This window comes from Apium graveolens, chromosome 10, assembly GCF_009905375.1.
Source record: "Apium graveolens cultivar Ventura chromosome 10, ASM990537v1, whole genome shotgun sequence".
Classification (NCBI taxonomy): domain Eukaryota; kingdom Viridiplantae; phylum Streptophyta; class Magnoliopsida; order Apiales; family Apiaceae; genus Apium; species Apium graveolens.
In genome coordinates this window covers 118,783,924-118,801,638 of record NC_133656.1, presented here as the reverse complement: position 1 = coordinate 118,801,638, position 17,715 = coordinate 118,783,924, and the positions used below count along the sequence as shown (strand labels likewise).

Here is a 17,715-nt window from a genome sequence, read left to right as displayed (position 1 = left end):
CATTTCTAGTAATCAGGACTGCAATAATTTTACTCTGCAATTTATTGCAAACTCCTACCAAATAAAACCTTAAAAGTTCCAAGTAATCCAAGCAAATAGAAAATTTAGACGAAAACAGAACCTGCCAAATAGTTGAAGAATACACAAATTTTATGTTTACAGAATAACTTCCAACACTAGTTTCTTCGCCAACTTATAATGTAAAGTACAGTCAATACAGTTCAACATATTCGTCAATCTTAGCTTGCGTACATATATACAATTATAAGAATGATAAGCTATAAGCTGAAACATTTCTTTGTCCTGACGAACTGTTGGGAGATCTTAGAAACATGACAGAAATAATAAATGTAAACCCGTGAAATAATACAATGCACACCAAACAAATTCATTAAATAAGAGATTATCCAATGTATGCCTAGTGACAGTACAAAGAATTACAAAAAAAACATGTGACAATACATGTTTCTTTGAACATTAAGCCCGGAGATCAGGGATGAGATGATATATGATTGTTCTACAGCCAGCTTGGATACAATAAGAACCCCGTCCAAGGAAAAGGAAATTAAACAACTATCGAACGCTCAAAAAACAAGCACACTTTTCTTGCAAAATCAAACGCAAGAAAAACATCAATATATAAATGCGGCCAGAAAGATAGGACTTAAGGAACAGTCCCAATATCCTTGAAGTATTCATGCTCAAGTGCACTCCTGGCTGTAATTCTTCTGCTCGGATCCAAGCAAAGCATTTTCTGCAACACAGTGCACAAGAACTTAAAGAAAAATCGTAGATGTCTAAAAAAGTTATTATTATGCATTGTAGGATGAGGGGTATACACTATGCTAAGCCTTGCAGATGAGGGGTCATTATTATTATGAATTTGTATATACAGGCCAACTTATTATCGTATTAAATAATATTACAAGAAATAAGGAGCATGATGATCATTAAGCAGGTACCAGATAGGATGATAATATCCAGGGGAGCTGGCATATAGTTCATAGAGTAACATGGTGCATATACCCAAAGGTAGATATTATGTCAGAACATATACCTGCGACTTTCATTTTTATCTGTTACATGAGAATAAGTGTTCACGAGACACAAGTGAGGAAAGAGGCAGTGATTGAAAATGAAGGAGTGCCCAAGTGGTGAAATTATTAGAAATAGACGGAGGGAGAGGGGGAGGAGAAGGGAAAGAGGGAGAGAGGGTAGTAATTGATAACCGATAGTGAGTCTAACTGTGGGATTTGAACTAAGAACGGACATCGGACTTCCGAGCCTTGCTCTTTTTTATTTGCTGCCTTGTGTATTACAATTAAAAAAGGTCAAGGCCTTGTTCCTATTTTGGAAATATTAAGAGAGGTTGTATGATCACAATCTATTTAAGAAATTTACAAAACTCAACCGTGTTTACTATACCAATTTTATGAAATGCAAGATAAAAAGAAAGCTAATTATAGATCATTAACTAGTCATTATATACACATAAAAATAGAACATTTCAAACTCACTTTGAGGAGATTCAGACCGGCCAAATCAAGATTTGGGATCACATTTCCCAGCTCCTGTATGTTAGAGATGCATTAATAAGGTTCCAAATTATGTAAAGGACCAATGTAATAAACATCATATCTACAAAAAAAATACCTTAGATGGCCATCTTGGAAAGGAAGACTTAAAATCAGGGAGAGATGTAACTCCAGGCCAGGTATCCTCATTCGGGGTACCCGTAATTCTTCATTGAATCAATCATAAAAAGGAAAAAACAACTCAAAATCAAAGGATGAAGATAATACAGTGCTGTATACAGGAGAATTCCCAATCAAATTTCGTTACAGGCCGTAGCTAAATATGTTTACAATGCTGAAAAGTATAAGCTTAAAAGCAATGGAAAAGAAAACAAGACTGGAAAGCTGCAGAACCTGAATATTCTAAATAATTGATCAATCTCAGCTTCCCCCGGAAACAATGGCTGCTGGTTCACCATCTCAGCAAAAATACAACCAACTGACCAGACATCAACAGGTGTGGAATAGTGGCGAGATCCAAGAAGGATCTCTGGTGCCCTATACCAAAGTGTCACAACCTAGAAAAAAAGCATCAAAAATTTTGTAACAGAATAACACTAACAACTTATCCAAAAATATAAAATTAAAATGACAGTAATATATGATGTGAAAATATTCACCATGGTTCACAAATTCTAAAAAATGTATCATTAAAATTATTTACCATCAAAGCCCCAAGATCAATGGTAGCCAAAAAGAATAAAAACTTGCAAAATTAGGACAAGAAATCAGAGCTTTAACATTCAAAGATGATATCACTTATTTTACCTTGTAATGGGTTCTAAAAATTAAGGCATAAAACGGATAAGTCGTCAGTATTGAGCCAAACGGAACATTGAATAAACAATACAGAGCAGCTTTAGCACTTTTTATACATAATTTATTTTGAACTGAATCTGCCTTTGGAGTAACAAGTCAATACTGTCAAACTAAAGAAACTTCAACGAAAGTGAAATCCAAAAAAATCACCTGCTTTCCTTTTTACCAAAAGTTTAAAATTTCACTAATGGACATATCCGGAAATAAAATTGAACACTTATTACATTATTTTTTTTTAAATAAACATTACTACATAATTTAATATTAAGCTCATGGAGACTGACATATTTATTAGCTATATAGATACTTTCCATAGTCGCCCACAATCATTACTCAACAATTTAGTAACATTAAGAGCATCGTAAATATCTACTTTGACAGATGGAATATAAGAATATTATTAATTAATGTCTTCAACATTTTAATGTGGCAAAATAATTTGTGATAAGGAAAAGAAAATGTGCCATAAATAACTGGGATCAGGGAGTAATAAACTGCAAACTTAAAATACTGACATTAGCAGAAACTAACACCATATGTGCACTTATAATACTTGGTAAACTTGGTGTATTGAACATTATCAGAAACTAACACCACACAATATATGAACTAATAATAATTGGTAAACCATACATGAACTTGTAATACTTGGTAAACTTGGTGTAATATACATCAAGCAAGTAGAGTAATACCTCGTGTGTAAATGTTCTGACAGGAATTCCAAATGCCCTGGCAAGTCCAAAATCTGCAAGCTTTAGAGCATTGGTACGTCGATCTATGAGCAAGTTTTGGGGCTTGAGATCCCGATGCAGAACTCTATGGGAATGACAATAAGCAATACCACGAAGTATTTGATACAGAAACATCTACACAATTAAAAGGAATATTAGACCATATTTATAAGAATGACAGCAAAACATTTCATTCAAGAAGAATGCTTACAAATAAGAGAGGAAAAACATTAGCCGTCAAAGTTTTATAATTTTAAGTATACAATGAGAAACAAAAAGCAGAAAAACTGTAAGCTTGACCTCATGCCAGTTAAAAAAATTGATTGCATCTGGGGGTTGGTGTGACATCCTTCTTTTATGCATACGTAACATACAAAATAAAATTATCTTCTAGCAACAAAAATATTAGCGACTGAGATTTTGTGTATTATATACATGCCCGTACAAAATACTACTAGTAAGTAGTAACCTGTTTAATACTGTTAGTATGTTGCCATTTCAAGTGTTGGCAAATATCTCTATTAGGCAAGAAAATAATTAATCGTTGTAAACTTAAAAGCACAATTTGAATCTTGTGCACAGATTATAACAACCTTCACAAACAAAAGGCTCACTCACCTTTATCAGACGTGGATCCTTGGCAAACTCTGGGCATGAATCCATATGTTTCTTCAAATCCAGGTCCAGATATTCAAAAACCAGATACAACCGTTTTTCGCTGTGCACGACATCTTGTAACCTGTCGTTAAGACAGTATCAACTTCAAGTACATATACAAATCAAAATCCATTAGCAATCATATGCTGGTACACAATACTGGACAACTAGAGACCAATGTATACAATAAATGGTTGCAATCTGACCTTGACTGTTAGAGCATAATAAAACAAATTCAGTAAGGGTTAAGTGTATTAATATTTCCAGAACATTCTATCAAGAACCACTTTAGCAAAAATTAAACACCAATAAAAGAGAAAGAAAACATTATGTACTCTTTCTATGCAACAAATTTCCCTCAAGCCTAACATTAACACTTGATGCTAGCGTCTCAGACAAGTTACATGATGTCCAATGCTTATAAGCTAACATGTAATCTGATGAAAACGTAATAAGACACAAAATATTACCCTAATACGAGTTCTCGGTTCTCAACAATGAAAATACAAATCCAATCCAATGTAAGAAAATAAAAACACTAAGAATTCCAAGTGCATCAGAAGATTTTAAAGAATCATTGCATTAACATCACCCACCTAAATGTAAAAGTAATAAATGAACCGCAATAATAAAAAGGAAAGAAGGTACGAGGAACAGGAGATTGCAAATAAATCATTTATTGGACTCAAGTTCGTCCATATATTTAGTATAGTATTCGTGTCGATGAATGCAAGGTAGTATGATTTTGGAACAAATTGTAATTATTAAGGAGTCACCCAGATGCAATACCCTTATTGGTACATCATATCACACAAATTTGAGCATCTTAAACTAATCACTACAGACACAACTGAACTAGTGAGACTAACTAAATCGAAACATGGTACGGTGTACATATATAATGATATCAGTTGTAACTTTGGTTTATACTTTTATTTAAAAATGGAGTCGTCTCCCTCCCTCTCTCTTCTGCATCTCCCTCAATTTCTACCTCTCCTCTTCCATTTCTCAAATAATGTCTCTAATTCTCTCTATATTTGTCATCTATTACTAGTTTACTGTCAGTTACATGCTAAATAATCAGAAAACACCAAACATAAAAAAAACATTTACAAAACATATATATCCTGACATTACCCCAACTGGGCCAACTCTTTAATTTGCTTCGAACACCCATGTTGGACACTTGACACTCGGACATGCGCATGAACGCTCGGACACTTTAGCCAAAAATATGTAAAAAATAAAAAATTGCCCTGAGTCCGATACTTCTTATACATGTCCATGTTTCATACGTGGTCCCATAAAGTAGGGTACCAACTTCATTTGTGGTCCCAATGTTGCATAAAGCATTATATCTCTATTATTCTTATATTTTTCATTTTTTCTTTTCAATTATTGAAGTTGGCATCTTGGAGTGCCAACCATTGGAGTGTTTTTTAAAAGAAGGGTGCTAAAAATGATATGGAAGAAAGAGAATATAAAATATAATATTTTTGATTAGGTGGCAAAGTCGGCATCCTAGGGTGCCAACCATTGGAGATGCTCTTAGCGCCTTTTTGCGCTTCATGAGCGCCTTTTGGACAATCTCAGAATCGCACTAAATCGTACATTTTTTAATCACACCTTGCGCCTAAGCGCGAAGCGCCATTAATCGCGCAATTAATCGCACCTTTAACAACACTGTCCTGACATTAGTCCAACTCTTTATTTTGCTTCGAGCATCCATATTGGACACTTGACAATTGGACAAGCGAATAAACACTCGGACACTTTAGGCCAAAAAGATGTAAAAAAAAATTAAAATATTGTCCCGCGTCTGATACCTCTAACACGTGTCCATGTTTAAACACTACTCTCACAAAGAACATTTCATATTTTGCTACTTCACATGACTGTACTTAAAGCTTTCTTCGGAACATAAGATAATACCAAGCATCACAAATTCGTATGTAGGTAATTACAAATTAATTTTGTGAAAGTAATTCAAAGCACATTGTTAATTCACAATGCAAGACAATCAGAAAGTATATTAGCTCTGTGGCAAAACACCATGCGAAACATTATTACAGAAGCAGAAATGTATAATCTAGAGATCTGTAACACACATGTTCAGTACCTGACAATATTTGCATGCTGCATTTCCTTCAGTAAAGAAATTTCTCTAATAGCAGTGCTTGGCACTCCTTCATCTTCCTGCTCTAGTCGAATCTTCTTTAAAGCAATGGTTTCATTTGTGACGCGGTCACGAGCCTTATAAACTACTCCATATGTTCCTTCACCAATCTTCTCAACTTTTTCATACTGTAATGTTTAAAAATTCCGGTAAATATAGGAAGGGAATATTAACGAGTACAACAAGATGGATTCTATTTACCTGGTCCATTTGATCTCACTCAACAGATAACTCTGCATTGAAAAACAAATCAGGAAAATGCAAATCAATGACGATTAATGTTTGTGCATTAGCCCAATGCTAAAAATGTGAAAGAAGAATTTGTAGAAAGATGCTTTCTAAGGATAATATAATCATCCGAAAGATCCACAGCGCTAAGTAGTAGCGCTGACATAGTAGTAATAAATCTAACAGATAAAAATAGAATAGTATTAACATATATTATAATTTGGACCAATAAATGAAAAGGTGAAAGCATCTTTAATTAGGAAGCAGTCACGCACATTTACAAGAATATTGGAAAGAAATAACAGACACCAATTCATCATAGATTGACTCGAAAACTAATAGCATATGTTGAATTACGTATTAAATTTTGGACTACTAACAATAAAAGAGAACACAGCTTTAAAATGGCGGCATATGTATGAAGAACAACAAAATCTTAATGCAATTACAAATAGCAAATGTACATAGGATGAGTTTAAAACTAATAACACATGGCAAATTACGAATTGAATTTTCAACTAACAAAAGTAAAAGAGCGCATCTATAATTTGGCAGCACGTATAAATTTACCATGGAACTGCAACGCAACTAAAAACATAATAATACGTAATTAAGCAGTCCAGAGTCTGAACACAGTCACTAGCAATGTAATTTAAAAAAATCCGATAAAAGACTAATGTTTCACACTGTTACACTCATCAGTCATCAATACATTCATCACATAATTTACTTGCAAAATTACACTGAAACATTTAACACGTAATACTAAACATAACATTTCATTCAAGGTATAACTAAAAAATCAATAATTAGCCTAAATTTGTATATCGAAAACTCAGAAAAGTAAGTGATAATTCATGTTCTCCTTAACTCAAAACAGAACATAAACAAATCATATAAACAGTAATAAACATCAGGAAGAGACAAGCAGCAGAATCAAATAGAGATGATAATGAGGCAAAGCATGTACATAGATATATAAAGTATAAGTAAAAATGAAAATGAAAACCCTAAAAATGAGAGAGAAGAAATGTACCTAGAGACAGCTATTTGGCGAAGTGAATTCTGGAGAGGAAAGGGGAAGATTTTATTAGAAAACGAGTGTGGGGGGGGGAGAGAATCAGAATAGTAATTTTTTTTGGGTCAATATTTAGTATTTACTATACTTTTTGACTTTTTTATTATTTTTATATTCTTACTAAAAAATTGTTATTCTGTATTTTTCTATAAATGTTTCTTATTTTTCTAAATAAGACGGGTTTTTGTATTTATTTTATTATCATCGTGTAATGTAATACATTATCGATATCTTTTTATTTTCTTGCAACTCCAAACCCACGAAATATGAATATGCAATCAAGTTATCATGCAGGTTACAACAACCGGCCGTTAACGGTTAAATATAATGAATTGAATTGTTTTAAAAGTCAATTTTGTTATTTGTTTTGACCGGCAGATAAAAGTTAGCTATTTTGTATTAAATTATTTGATAAATAATTATTTATATTATCTACTTTTTTATTAAACACATGTCGAACATTTAATTGTTAAAACTATTCTTAGTTAACATTTAATCCGGTAAATAGTAAACACTAATATTAGAGGATGCATCATACCAAATCAGTAATTTGCTTCAATTTGTTAAATTTCCTCAAACCTCTAAATTTTAAATTTTAAATACGGTTAATATAGAGTTTAATATCAGATTAGATATGATTATTCACCAATCAGAAAAATCTAATAATTTCCAAATTTAAATTGGCCTCGACAAGTGGTTCGAAAAATTATGCATGTCTGATAACATATGAGCGAATGAAAATGTTATAACATGTTATATGATTACCCACTCTTATGACTTATGAGCATGGCCCTAATGCACTGTTATTACGAGTATGACCATGATGCACGAGACTTGGGACAATTTATGCCAACAATATTTTCATATTTTTATTTTGAAAGGAAATGTGAAAAAAAATTAACAACAACTAGTTGTTTCAATTTTAAGAAAATAACAAGCAAATTTGAAGAAAGAATGATACCCTAATGAATGATCCCAGCTTGCTGAGAGTATATCTTAATTCTCGAGATGCATGTTTGGTGGCATTTGAATTAAGCAAATCAAAAATCTTAATTGAAATATACAAACAAGTTGAGAAGATCAAGAAATTGGAAAATGAAATCAGGATTCTTTAAATTGAAATGAAAAAATTTGTCCAAGAAAAAGAAGTACTCAAATCAATGATGAAACAAAATTAAAGTTTCAAATGACAAATGAGGCATTGAAATGGTTGTTACATCAAATGATCAATCTTTGAAATTTGAAGGCAAAAGTGGTATTCCATATGATTATGACATGTCCTCGACGATTTGTTACAATTTGGAAAGTAAAGGTCATCTATTTAAAACTGCACAATCAAGAATGCAGTAAAGCAACTTGGAACAGACAGACATCTCATAGACATCAAGATGATAAAAATGGGAAAACGAGAAATCAAGCTTTTGAAGTGGTCCAAATGTGGATCTAGAAATCTGATTTAAATGTGTTATATGCCTTATCAACTAACCATGCTGGTCCCGAACAATATGGGTACCAAAATATTGAGTTGTTTGTGTTTGTTTTGTAGGTTTATCTCACGGCCAAAATAAAATAAAATCAATGGATATTGGACAGTGTTTGCACTAGGCTTATAAGTGGAGACAAATCTTAGTTTTTTAGTTTAAAGATGTAGAATGGTGGCAGTGTCACAGTTGGCAATAGCAAAAACATATCTAATTCTTGGTGAAGGAACAATTGGTAATAGTATTTTTCCGATTAATAGATTACAAAATGTTATATGTGTAATATCGCACATCGATAAGAATAAGAGTGTATACAAGTCAACAACTAATGTGTACCAAACTGCTAGCTTTTTCGAACTAACATGTGGTGGGTTGTTGTATCCGGCATACATTTGGTTGTGGGTTTAGATGTAATAAATGATATCAGAGATCTGCCCATACGGAAATTCAAAGGCACAGCCTGAGTTACGTAAGTGTGTTTATAAGTTCGATGAGGACGTCAGCCCTATAAAAGGGGGTATTTGTAACGTCCTACATCGGAAAGAATAGGAGTGTTTATGGCTTTTATAAGGACGAGTCAACAACTAATGTATACAAAATCACTAGGTTTTTTTACTGACATGTGGTAGGTTGTTGGGTTCGGTATACATTCAGTTATAGGCTTGGATATTTTAAAAAGGTCTTACTTTTAACTTGCAGTATATTTTAGTTATTTGATGATGGTTATCATGTAGATTTTGGTAAACATGATTGTACAATAATTTTTTGATTATAACAAAATCCCTTAGTTGCTAGAAGGGAAGGAAATATTTATGTTTTGGATTTTGAAGAACAAGAAGAAGCATGTTTTATAGCAGCATTTGATACAAATTTAGAAATTTGGCATATAAGGCTTGGACATGCTCACATGGACTTACACAGCAAGCTGTAAGCAAAGTAGTTGGTTCAAGGATTTCCCAAATTGAAGTATATAAAGAGGAAAATCTATTCTACTTATCAAATAGGAAAATAAATCAAGACTCCACATTAGGCAAAGAAAGTGGTATAAACTTTTAAACCCTTAAAACTTTTATATTTTGACTTATTTGATCCGGAAGCTTGTAGAAGTATTAGAGGTAAACGATATGTATTTTTTATTATTGATGATTGTTCTATATATATTTGTGTTGTTTCTTTCTACTAAAGATTTTGCTTTTAATGAATTTGAGAAGCTAATTAAGTTACTGGAGAACAAGTTTGATAAAAGAGTTATAGGTATACGAAGTGATCATTGTTGTGAATTTCAAAAAGATTTTGTTTCTTACTATATCATGAATTCTGAGCACCTTATACACCACAACAAAATGGAGCTGTATAGCATAAGAACGGATCTTTGTAGAAAATAGTAAGAACTTTACTTCAAAAAGAAAGAGGCAAATGAGTTTGTAAGTAGAAGCTTTCAACACAACAAGATATGTTCTTAAGATAGTGCTTATCATGCCAATACTTAATAAAACTTCTTTTGAATTTCTATGGAAAAAAGGCCTAACATTAATTACTTTAAAGTCTTTGGATCAAGGTACTTTGTACTCAAAACTATTAAATAAGGATAATAAATTCGATTCTTAATCTTATGAAACTATATTTTTGGGCTATTCTTTTACTAGTCGTGCTTATAGATTTACTGTTTCCTTAAATATATTGTTGTATAGTCCAGAGATGTTTCATTTCAAGAACCTGATGATTTGTCAAGGGAAGATGAATAAATTGTAGGTGCATGTAGTGGCAATGAGCTAATGGTGAAGAATACTATATCTCAGGTTGCTGACAAGTCAAAAGATGCAACTTCATAGGTTAAACAACCAGCTAAAACTTCTTCACCTATTAATGAAATACTGGATAAATTGACAAAGGTTACTTTGGATGGTCCTAGAATCAATAGATAACAAGAAACATTACATTATTATAATGGTGAAGATCATTCACATCCATCCAGACGAATTCGAGTAAATGAGGGAGTCATGGCTCAACATTCTCTACCAAAATCAACTATAACAATCAAAAAAATCCTCTTAAATTGATTATTCTTGATTGATCAAAATTAATCAAGACTAGAAAAGGTGCAACAAACATTTATGCTTTGCAGCCTTTCTAGCTAAAGAAGAACCAAAGAATGTCAATGAAGCACTTAAAGATAAAAATTGGATCATGGAAATAAAAGATGAAATCAATTAATTTGAAAGATGTGATATTTAGGGACTTGTAGAGTTACCTAAGGATGTTTGTATCATTGGTACTAAATGGTTTTCAAGAACAAAGTAGATGAATTAGGTAATGTCACTCAAAACAAGGCTAGACTTGTTGCACAAAGATACAATCAACTAGAATGAATTTATTTTGATCAAATATATGCCCCGATTACAAGATTGAAATCTATTCGAATGCCTGTCATTTGCATGTTTCGTTAAAAATAAGCTACATCAAATAATCTTTCAAATAACTATTGACAATGACTTATAATAACAATTTTGACACAACAAATGGGTTGATGGAATCTCATATAAATTTGGAGAAGCCAATACAAATTTTTTTGACATGGGAATCTCGAAGAAGAAATATTATATTTCCACATAAGCAAATTGAATGATGATACAAAGGATGTTGTCAAAGACGATCTATCCAATTTGAAGAGTCACGTGGAAATAAGAATGAAGGAGTATCTTTGTTGGACCAATATAATTGTTATATTTTGTATTCTAGCAAACTTGTATCTGGGTGATATATAATACCAAATATAGCAGTGTATTATGGCAAAAAATATAAGTGTATTGTTTAGATATTTTAAGGATCCATTCTTGCCAACAATACACTGTATAACAAATGTGAGATAATAAGTATATTCCACGTAGATTTTATCTTCATTATATATTTTAGGAGGCAAATCAAAATCACCTGAAATTTTTAGATCTTTTGTTCTTAAAATTGCAGATTATAATTTTTTTGTTTTATAAAAATCTCAAAAACTGTTCAAAGTTTGGAATTGTATTTAACCCCCCCCCCACACAATTACCTTATTGTTTGTTAGTATAATAACATACCTAATCTGGGAGAAATTGAGCACCTGATAAGTGGCATTTTATACCACTTAGAACGTCTTAAAATGGCTTAAATTGGTGTCTTGAAATCAAGTATTTTGTGTATTTGATGCGTTTTTCTAGTGTTTATGCATTTCAGGGTATTAGTTGCATTTCGGGGGAGGAATCATCAAGAATAAGCCTTGGCATGTGTTCACCATTGCGAGAGGAAAGGAATGGGCAGATTACGGCGAGGAAACGGAGCAAACCTGGATTTTTTCCAGTAGAGGCCTGCGCGCCCGCGCAGTAATGCTGAGCGGCCGCGCAGAAACCTGCGCGCCCGCGCAGCTATGCTGAGCGGCCGCGCAGGGTCGGGGAAAAAGATAAATTATTTTAGACTTCTACTTCTGTTTGGCTTCCAACTTCTATGTAATCTGAGTTTTATGGGACTATTATATAGGTAGATTTGAGACGTTTTCACAGAGAGTATTAAGGGGATTATGTTTTAGATTGTGTTTTACGCAAGAAGCGAAGGAGATAAGGAAGAAGACCGATTTAGCACACCGCAACGAGGAGGAAGCATATTTTCTTGTGATTCTTGTTTCGTTGTAACGTTGGATGCTAGTTTTCTTGCTTTGACTTATTTACTCTTGTGACGTACTCTATTTTAATATAATTAGTTTAGTAATTATTTCCTTGTGTTTGTTTGTCATGATTTCATATGAACCCATGATGGCGATAAGTTCTATTATGGGCTAATCGTGATCATGGGGTTGCAACGGATTTATTATGGAATTCTTTAGTTAATTGTTTAATACTTTAGTGTGTGATGATTGCATGATATCTAGTATTGGTTGTGCGTATTCGTCTTATGTGCGTCGCGAACATATAAGATAGGGTGTTAATCTCTTGTGAAGTGACGGTGGATCTTGAGATTTAGAACTTGCCATGCTAGCATAGGTTCATGTACGTTATGCATGATTAGTGGGTAACTCTAACAGTTTTATTTGCCCTATGTAATTAAAAGGAATAACTTGAGCTTAAATCGTTGTGTTGTCAATTTCTGTAGACATATAGGAACTCAACATAATTGATGACTATTCAACTTCTCTCTTAATTGTGGATGCTTGGTAGAATGGTATTAGTACAATGAAAGTTGGCTTTTATCAGTTTCGTGTTATTCGATTAATATCATCACTGTCACATGCTAAAGGTAATAACAATGGCTATAGAAGGAAGTAATAATGAAGTTGTGATCTCATGAGTGTTTTATTATTGATAAATTGAAGTGTTAGTTAAGTGGTTAATTAAGTAGTTAATTATAGTTAATATTTAATCAACAATCTTAAGTGTTATTATCTTAACATTGAGAAGTAATCATACATTGGTGAGTGAGTTTAATTAGACAATAAATTAGTCTGAGTCTCTGAGGGAACGAACTAGAAAATATTCTATATTACTTGCGAACGCGTATACTTGCGTGAATATTAGTGCGTGTTTTCGCCCTAACAAGTTTTTGGCGCCGCTGCCGGGGACTCGGCGTATTTGTTTAGTTTATGTACTTACCATCATTGGTCATTAGGACTCAGTGATTAGGACATAGTAGTTACTTACTCTTTTCGGTTGTGTTTCAGGTACTTTAGCAAGCGTTTATGCAAACTCGTTCTCGTGCTCGCAAGAGGACTTTAGATACAGCTGAGGAGACAGACGAAGTTCTTGATATTCCGGAGAAGTTAGATTTTGAGGATTCGGATGCAGGAACTGAGCAGAAAGAACCAGTAAACATGGGAGATCGTATTGTTCAAGCTGATCCAGCTCTTATGGATTTTTCTCGGCCTAAAATTGATGACATTCAGTCAAGCATCCTTCATCCGGCTATTCAAGCTAACACCTTTGAAATCAAGCCGGGCACTATTCAGATGGTGCAGAATTCTGTTTCTTTTGGAGGAGCGGCAACTGAAGACCCCAACATGCACATAAGGAATTTTGTCGAGATCTGCAGCACTTTTAAGTATAATGGCGTGACTGATGAGGCTATCAAGTTGAGGCTTTTCCCATTCTCACTGAGGGATAAGGCTAAAGACTGGTTACATTCTGAACCAGCTGGGTCCATCACTACGTGGCAAGATCTTGCGCAAAAGTTTCTGGTGAAGTTTTATCCAATGGCAAAGACTGCTGCTATGAGGAGTGCTCTTACTCAGTTTGCGCAGCAACCTACAGAATCTATGTGCGAGGCTTGGAAACGCTACAAGGAAATGTTGCGAAAATGTCCACATCATGGAATGCCGGGTTGGATGGTGATCACTGGTTTCTATAATGGTTTGGGGGCCCAATCTCGGCCCATGCTCGATGCAGCAGCTGGAGGAGCCTTATGGGCTAAAAGCTATACTGAGGCGTATAATCTTATAGAGACGATGACTGCAAATGAGCATCAAAACCCAACTCAGAGGATGACGTCATGCAAGGTAGCAGGTATTCTGGAAGTTGATGCATCCATCGCTATTGCAGCCCAGCTCCAAGCGCTATCAATGAAGGTTGATTCTCTGGCTACGTATGGAGTTAATCAAATAGCTATAGTTTGTGAGCTTTGTGCAGGTTCTCATGCTACGGATCAGTGTTCTCTTGTCAACGAATCTGTTCAGTACGTGAATAATTATCAGCGACAACAGCAGCCTGTGCCAGCGACCTATCATCCTAATAACAGAAATCATCCAAATTTCAGCTGGGGGAATAATCAGAATGCTATTCAGCCACCATATCAGCAAGGAGTGAGTAAACAGTTTAACCCACCTGGATTCCAGCAACCACAGCAGTTTGCTGCAAGGCAATCATATCCTCAACAGGGAAGTACAGCTGCACCCACTAGTGCTGATTTTGAGGAACTTAAGCTGTTGTGCAAGAGTCAGGTGGTTTCTATCAAGACCTGGGAAAATCAAATCGGTCAATTAGCCAATGCAGTACTCAATCGTCAACCTGGCACTCTTCCCAGTGACACGGAAGTACCAGGCAGGAAGGAAGCTAAAGAGCAAGTTAAGGCTATTACCTTAAGGTCTGGAAAAGTAGCTGATGCTGAAAAGGCAAAGGAAGTCGAAGCTGAAGTTAGAGATGAAGAATCTAAGCAAAAGGAGAAAGCGGCGGAACCAAGGAAGACTACTGTTGAACACACTCTGCCTGAGGCTAATACAGGGGAGAAACAGCTCTATCCTCCACCACCTTTTCCTAAGAGATTGCAGCAACAAAAGCTGGATAGACAGTTCGGGAAGTTTCTGGAGGTGTTCAAGAAACTTCACATCAATATACCTTTCGCTGAGGCTCTGGAACAAATGCCTAGTTATACGAAGTTTATGAAGACTATTCTTTCAAGAAAGGTGAAACTGGATGACCTTGAAACCGTTGCTCTCACGGAAGAATGCAGCGCTGTTCTGCAGCAAAAGTTACCACCAAAACTGAAAGATCCAGGAAGCTTCACCATTCCTTGCACCATTGGCAATCTAACTTTTGACAAGTGCCTTTGTGATTTGGGAGCAAGCATTAATCTGATGCCGTTGTCGATCTTTAAAAAGCTGGATCTGCCTGATCCAAAACTCACATACATGTCGCTACAATTGGCTGACCGTTCCATTACTTACCCAAGGGGCATAGTTGAGGATGTGCTCATCAAGGTGGATAAGCTCTTCTTTCCAGCAGATTTTGTTATTCTGGATTTTGAGGAAGATAAGAAGATTCCCATAATCTTGGGAAGGCCTTTCTTGGCTACTGGCCGTACCTTGATAGATGTGCAAAAAGGTGAACTTACTATGCGGGTCCAAGATCAGGATGTGACCTTCAATGTATTCAAGGCAATGAAATTCTCTACAGAAGATGACGAGTGTTTAAAAGTGGATGTGATTGATACTGCGGTTACTTCGGAACTCGATCACATGCTAATGTCTAATGCATTGGAAAAAGCCTTAGTGGGGGATTTTGACAGCGATGATGAAGATAGCAACGAGCAATTACAATATCTGAACGCTTCTCCATGGAAGCGAAAGCTGGACATACCATTTGAATCTCTTGGTACTTCTGACCTTAAGAATGCTGAAGGGAAGCTCAAACCATCAATAGAGGAAGCACCTACCTTGGAGCTCAAACCATTACCTGAACACTTGAGGTATGCTTTTTTAGGTGATTCATCTACGTTACCTGTTATTATTTCATCTGACCTTTCAGGTAGTGAGGAAGACAAGCTCTTAAGGATTTTGAGAGAATTCAAATCGGCTATAGGATGGACCATAGCAGACATCAAGGGGATAAGTCCTTCATATTGTATGCATAAAATTCTGCTAGAGGAAGGTAGTAATCCAACTGTGGAACAGCAGTGAAGACTGAATCCCATCATGAATGAGGTGGTGAAGAAAGAAATTCTGAAATGGCTAGATGCAGGCATCATTTATCCTATTTCTGACAGCTCGTGGGTGAGCCCCGTACAATGTGTACCTAAGAAGGGAGGTATCACTGTGGTCGCAAATGAAAAGAATGAGCTCATCCCTACTCGAACAGTTACAGGATGGAGAGTATGCATGGATTATAGAAAATTGAACAAAGCCACAAGGAAGGATCACTTCCCCCTTCCATTTATTGATCAAATGCTTGACAGATTGGCGGGTCATGAGTATTTTTGTCTTCTGGATGGTTATTCCGGGTATAATCAGATTTGTATTGCACCAGAGGATCAGGAAAAGACTACCTTCACTTGTCCATTTGGCACATTTGCTTTTCGCAGAGTTTCGTTTGGGTTATGTGGCGCCCCGGCCACTTTTCAGAGATGTATGATGGCTATATTCTCTGACATGATTGGAAATAACGTCGAAGTGTTCATGGATGACTTCTCCGTCTTTGGACACTCATATGATGAATGTTTGAATAATCTGCGCGCCGTACTTAAAAGATGCGTGGAAACTAATTTGGTGCTTAATTGGGAGAAATGTCATTTTATGGTGCGTGAAGGCATTATCCTTGGGCATAAGGTCTCTAGCAAGGGTCTGGAGGTGGACAAGGCCAAGGTGGGAGTCATTGAAAATCTTCCCCCACCTAATTCTGTGAAAGGAATCCGTAGTTTTCTTGATCATGCTGGGTTTTTATCGGCGATTTATCAAGGACTTTTCAAAGATATCTAAGCCGTTGTGCAATTTGCTTGAGAAAGATGTGTCGTTCAAATTTGATGATGAATGTTTGGCAGCATTCGAGACTCTCAAGAAAAGTTTGATCACTGCACCAGTTATTACAGCACCAGATTGGACAGAACCATTTGAGATGATGTGTGATGCGAGTGATTATGCGGTAGGTGCAGTTCTGGGACAGCGCAAGAAAAATCTCTTCCATGTGGTCTACTATGCGAGTAAGACTTTAAATGGTGCCCAATTGAACTACACCACTACTGAGAAGGAGCTTTTGGCTATAGTCTTTGGCTTTGAGAAATTTCGATCTTATTTGCTTGGTACGAAAGTAACAGTATTTACTGATCATGCAGCTATTCGCTATCTGGTTTCTAAGAAGGAATCGAAGCCGAGACTCATTCGTTGGGTGCTTTTACTTCAGGAATTTGAGTTAGAGATCAAAGATAGAAAAGGTACTGAGAATCAAGTAGCTGACCATCTCTCTAGGTTGGAGAATCCCGATTCTACTTCACAAGATAGGACGTTAATCAATGAATCTTTTCCGGATGAGCAGTTGTTTGCAATTCAGGAGGAAGAACCATGGTTTGCAGATATTGTAAACTATCTCGTCAGCAATATAATGCCTCCTAATTTGACATCCGCTCAAAAGAAGAAGTTTCTGCATGAGGTGAAGTGGTATATGTGGGATGAACCATATTTGTTTAGACAGGGAGCTGACCAGATCATCAGGAGATGTATCCCGTTCTGTGAGACGGAGGGGAT

General features: G+C 35.3%; 1 protein-coding gene across 1 annotated transcript; it reads right to left on the bottom strand.

Annotated features, from left to right (window-relative positions):
• Window positions 1-349: 349 nt before the first annotated feature.
• Window positions 350-7,325, bottom strand: LOC141693167 (cell division control protein 2 homolog A-like). The gene is made up of 9 exons (XM_074498184.1): window positions 7,222-7,325; window positions 6,159-6,190; window positions 5,901-6,085; window positions 3,743-3,863; window positions 3,086-3,259; window positions 1,929-2,092; window positions 1,654-1,741; window positions 1,518-1,571; window positions 350-754 (listed from the first exon to the last, which is right to left on the bottom strand). The coding sequence occupies exons 2-9, from the start codon at window positions 6,165-6,167 to the stop codon at window positions 665-667; spliced, it is 885 nt and encodes a 294-aa protein (XP_074354285.1). The 5' UTR covers window positions 6,168-6,190; window positions 7,222-7,325; the 3' UTR covers window positions 350-664.
• Window positions 7,326-17,715: the final 10,390 nt, after the last annotated feature.

Bases quoted from the DNA above. Each gene is read 5' to 3' on its own strand.
- LOC141693167 (XM_074498184.1), bottom strand. The intron at 2,093-3,085 runs GTATTACTCTAC...CTTTTTTTCTAG, and splicing joins TCAGAACATTTACACACGAG to GTTGTGACACTTTGGTATAG. The intron at 1,572-1,653 runs GTATTTTTTTTG...TCTAACATACAG, and splicing joins TTCCAAGATGGCCATCTAAG to GAGCTGGGAAATGTGATCCC.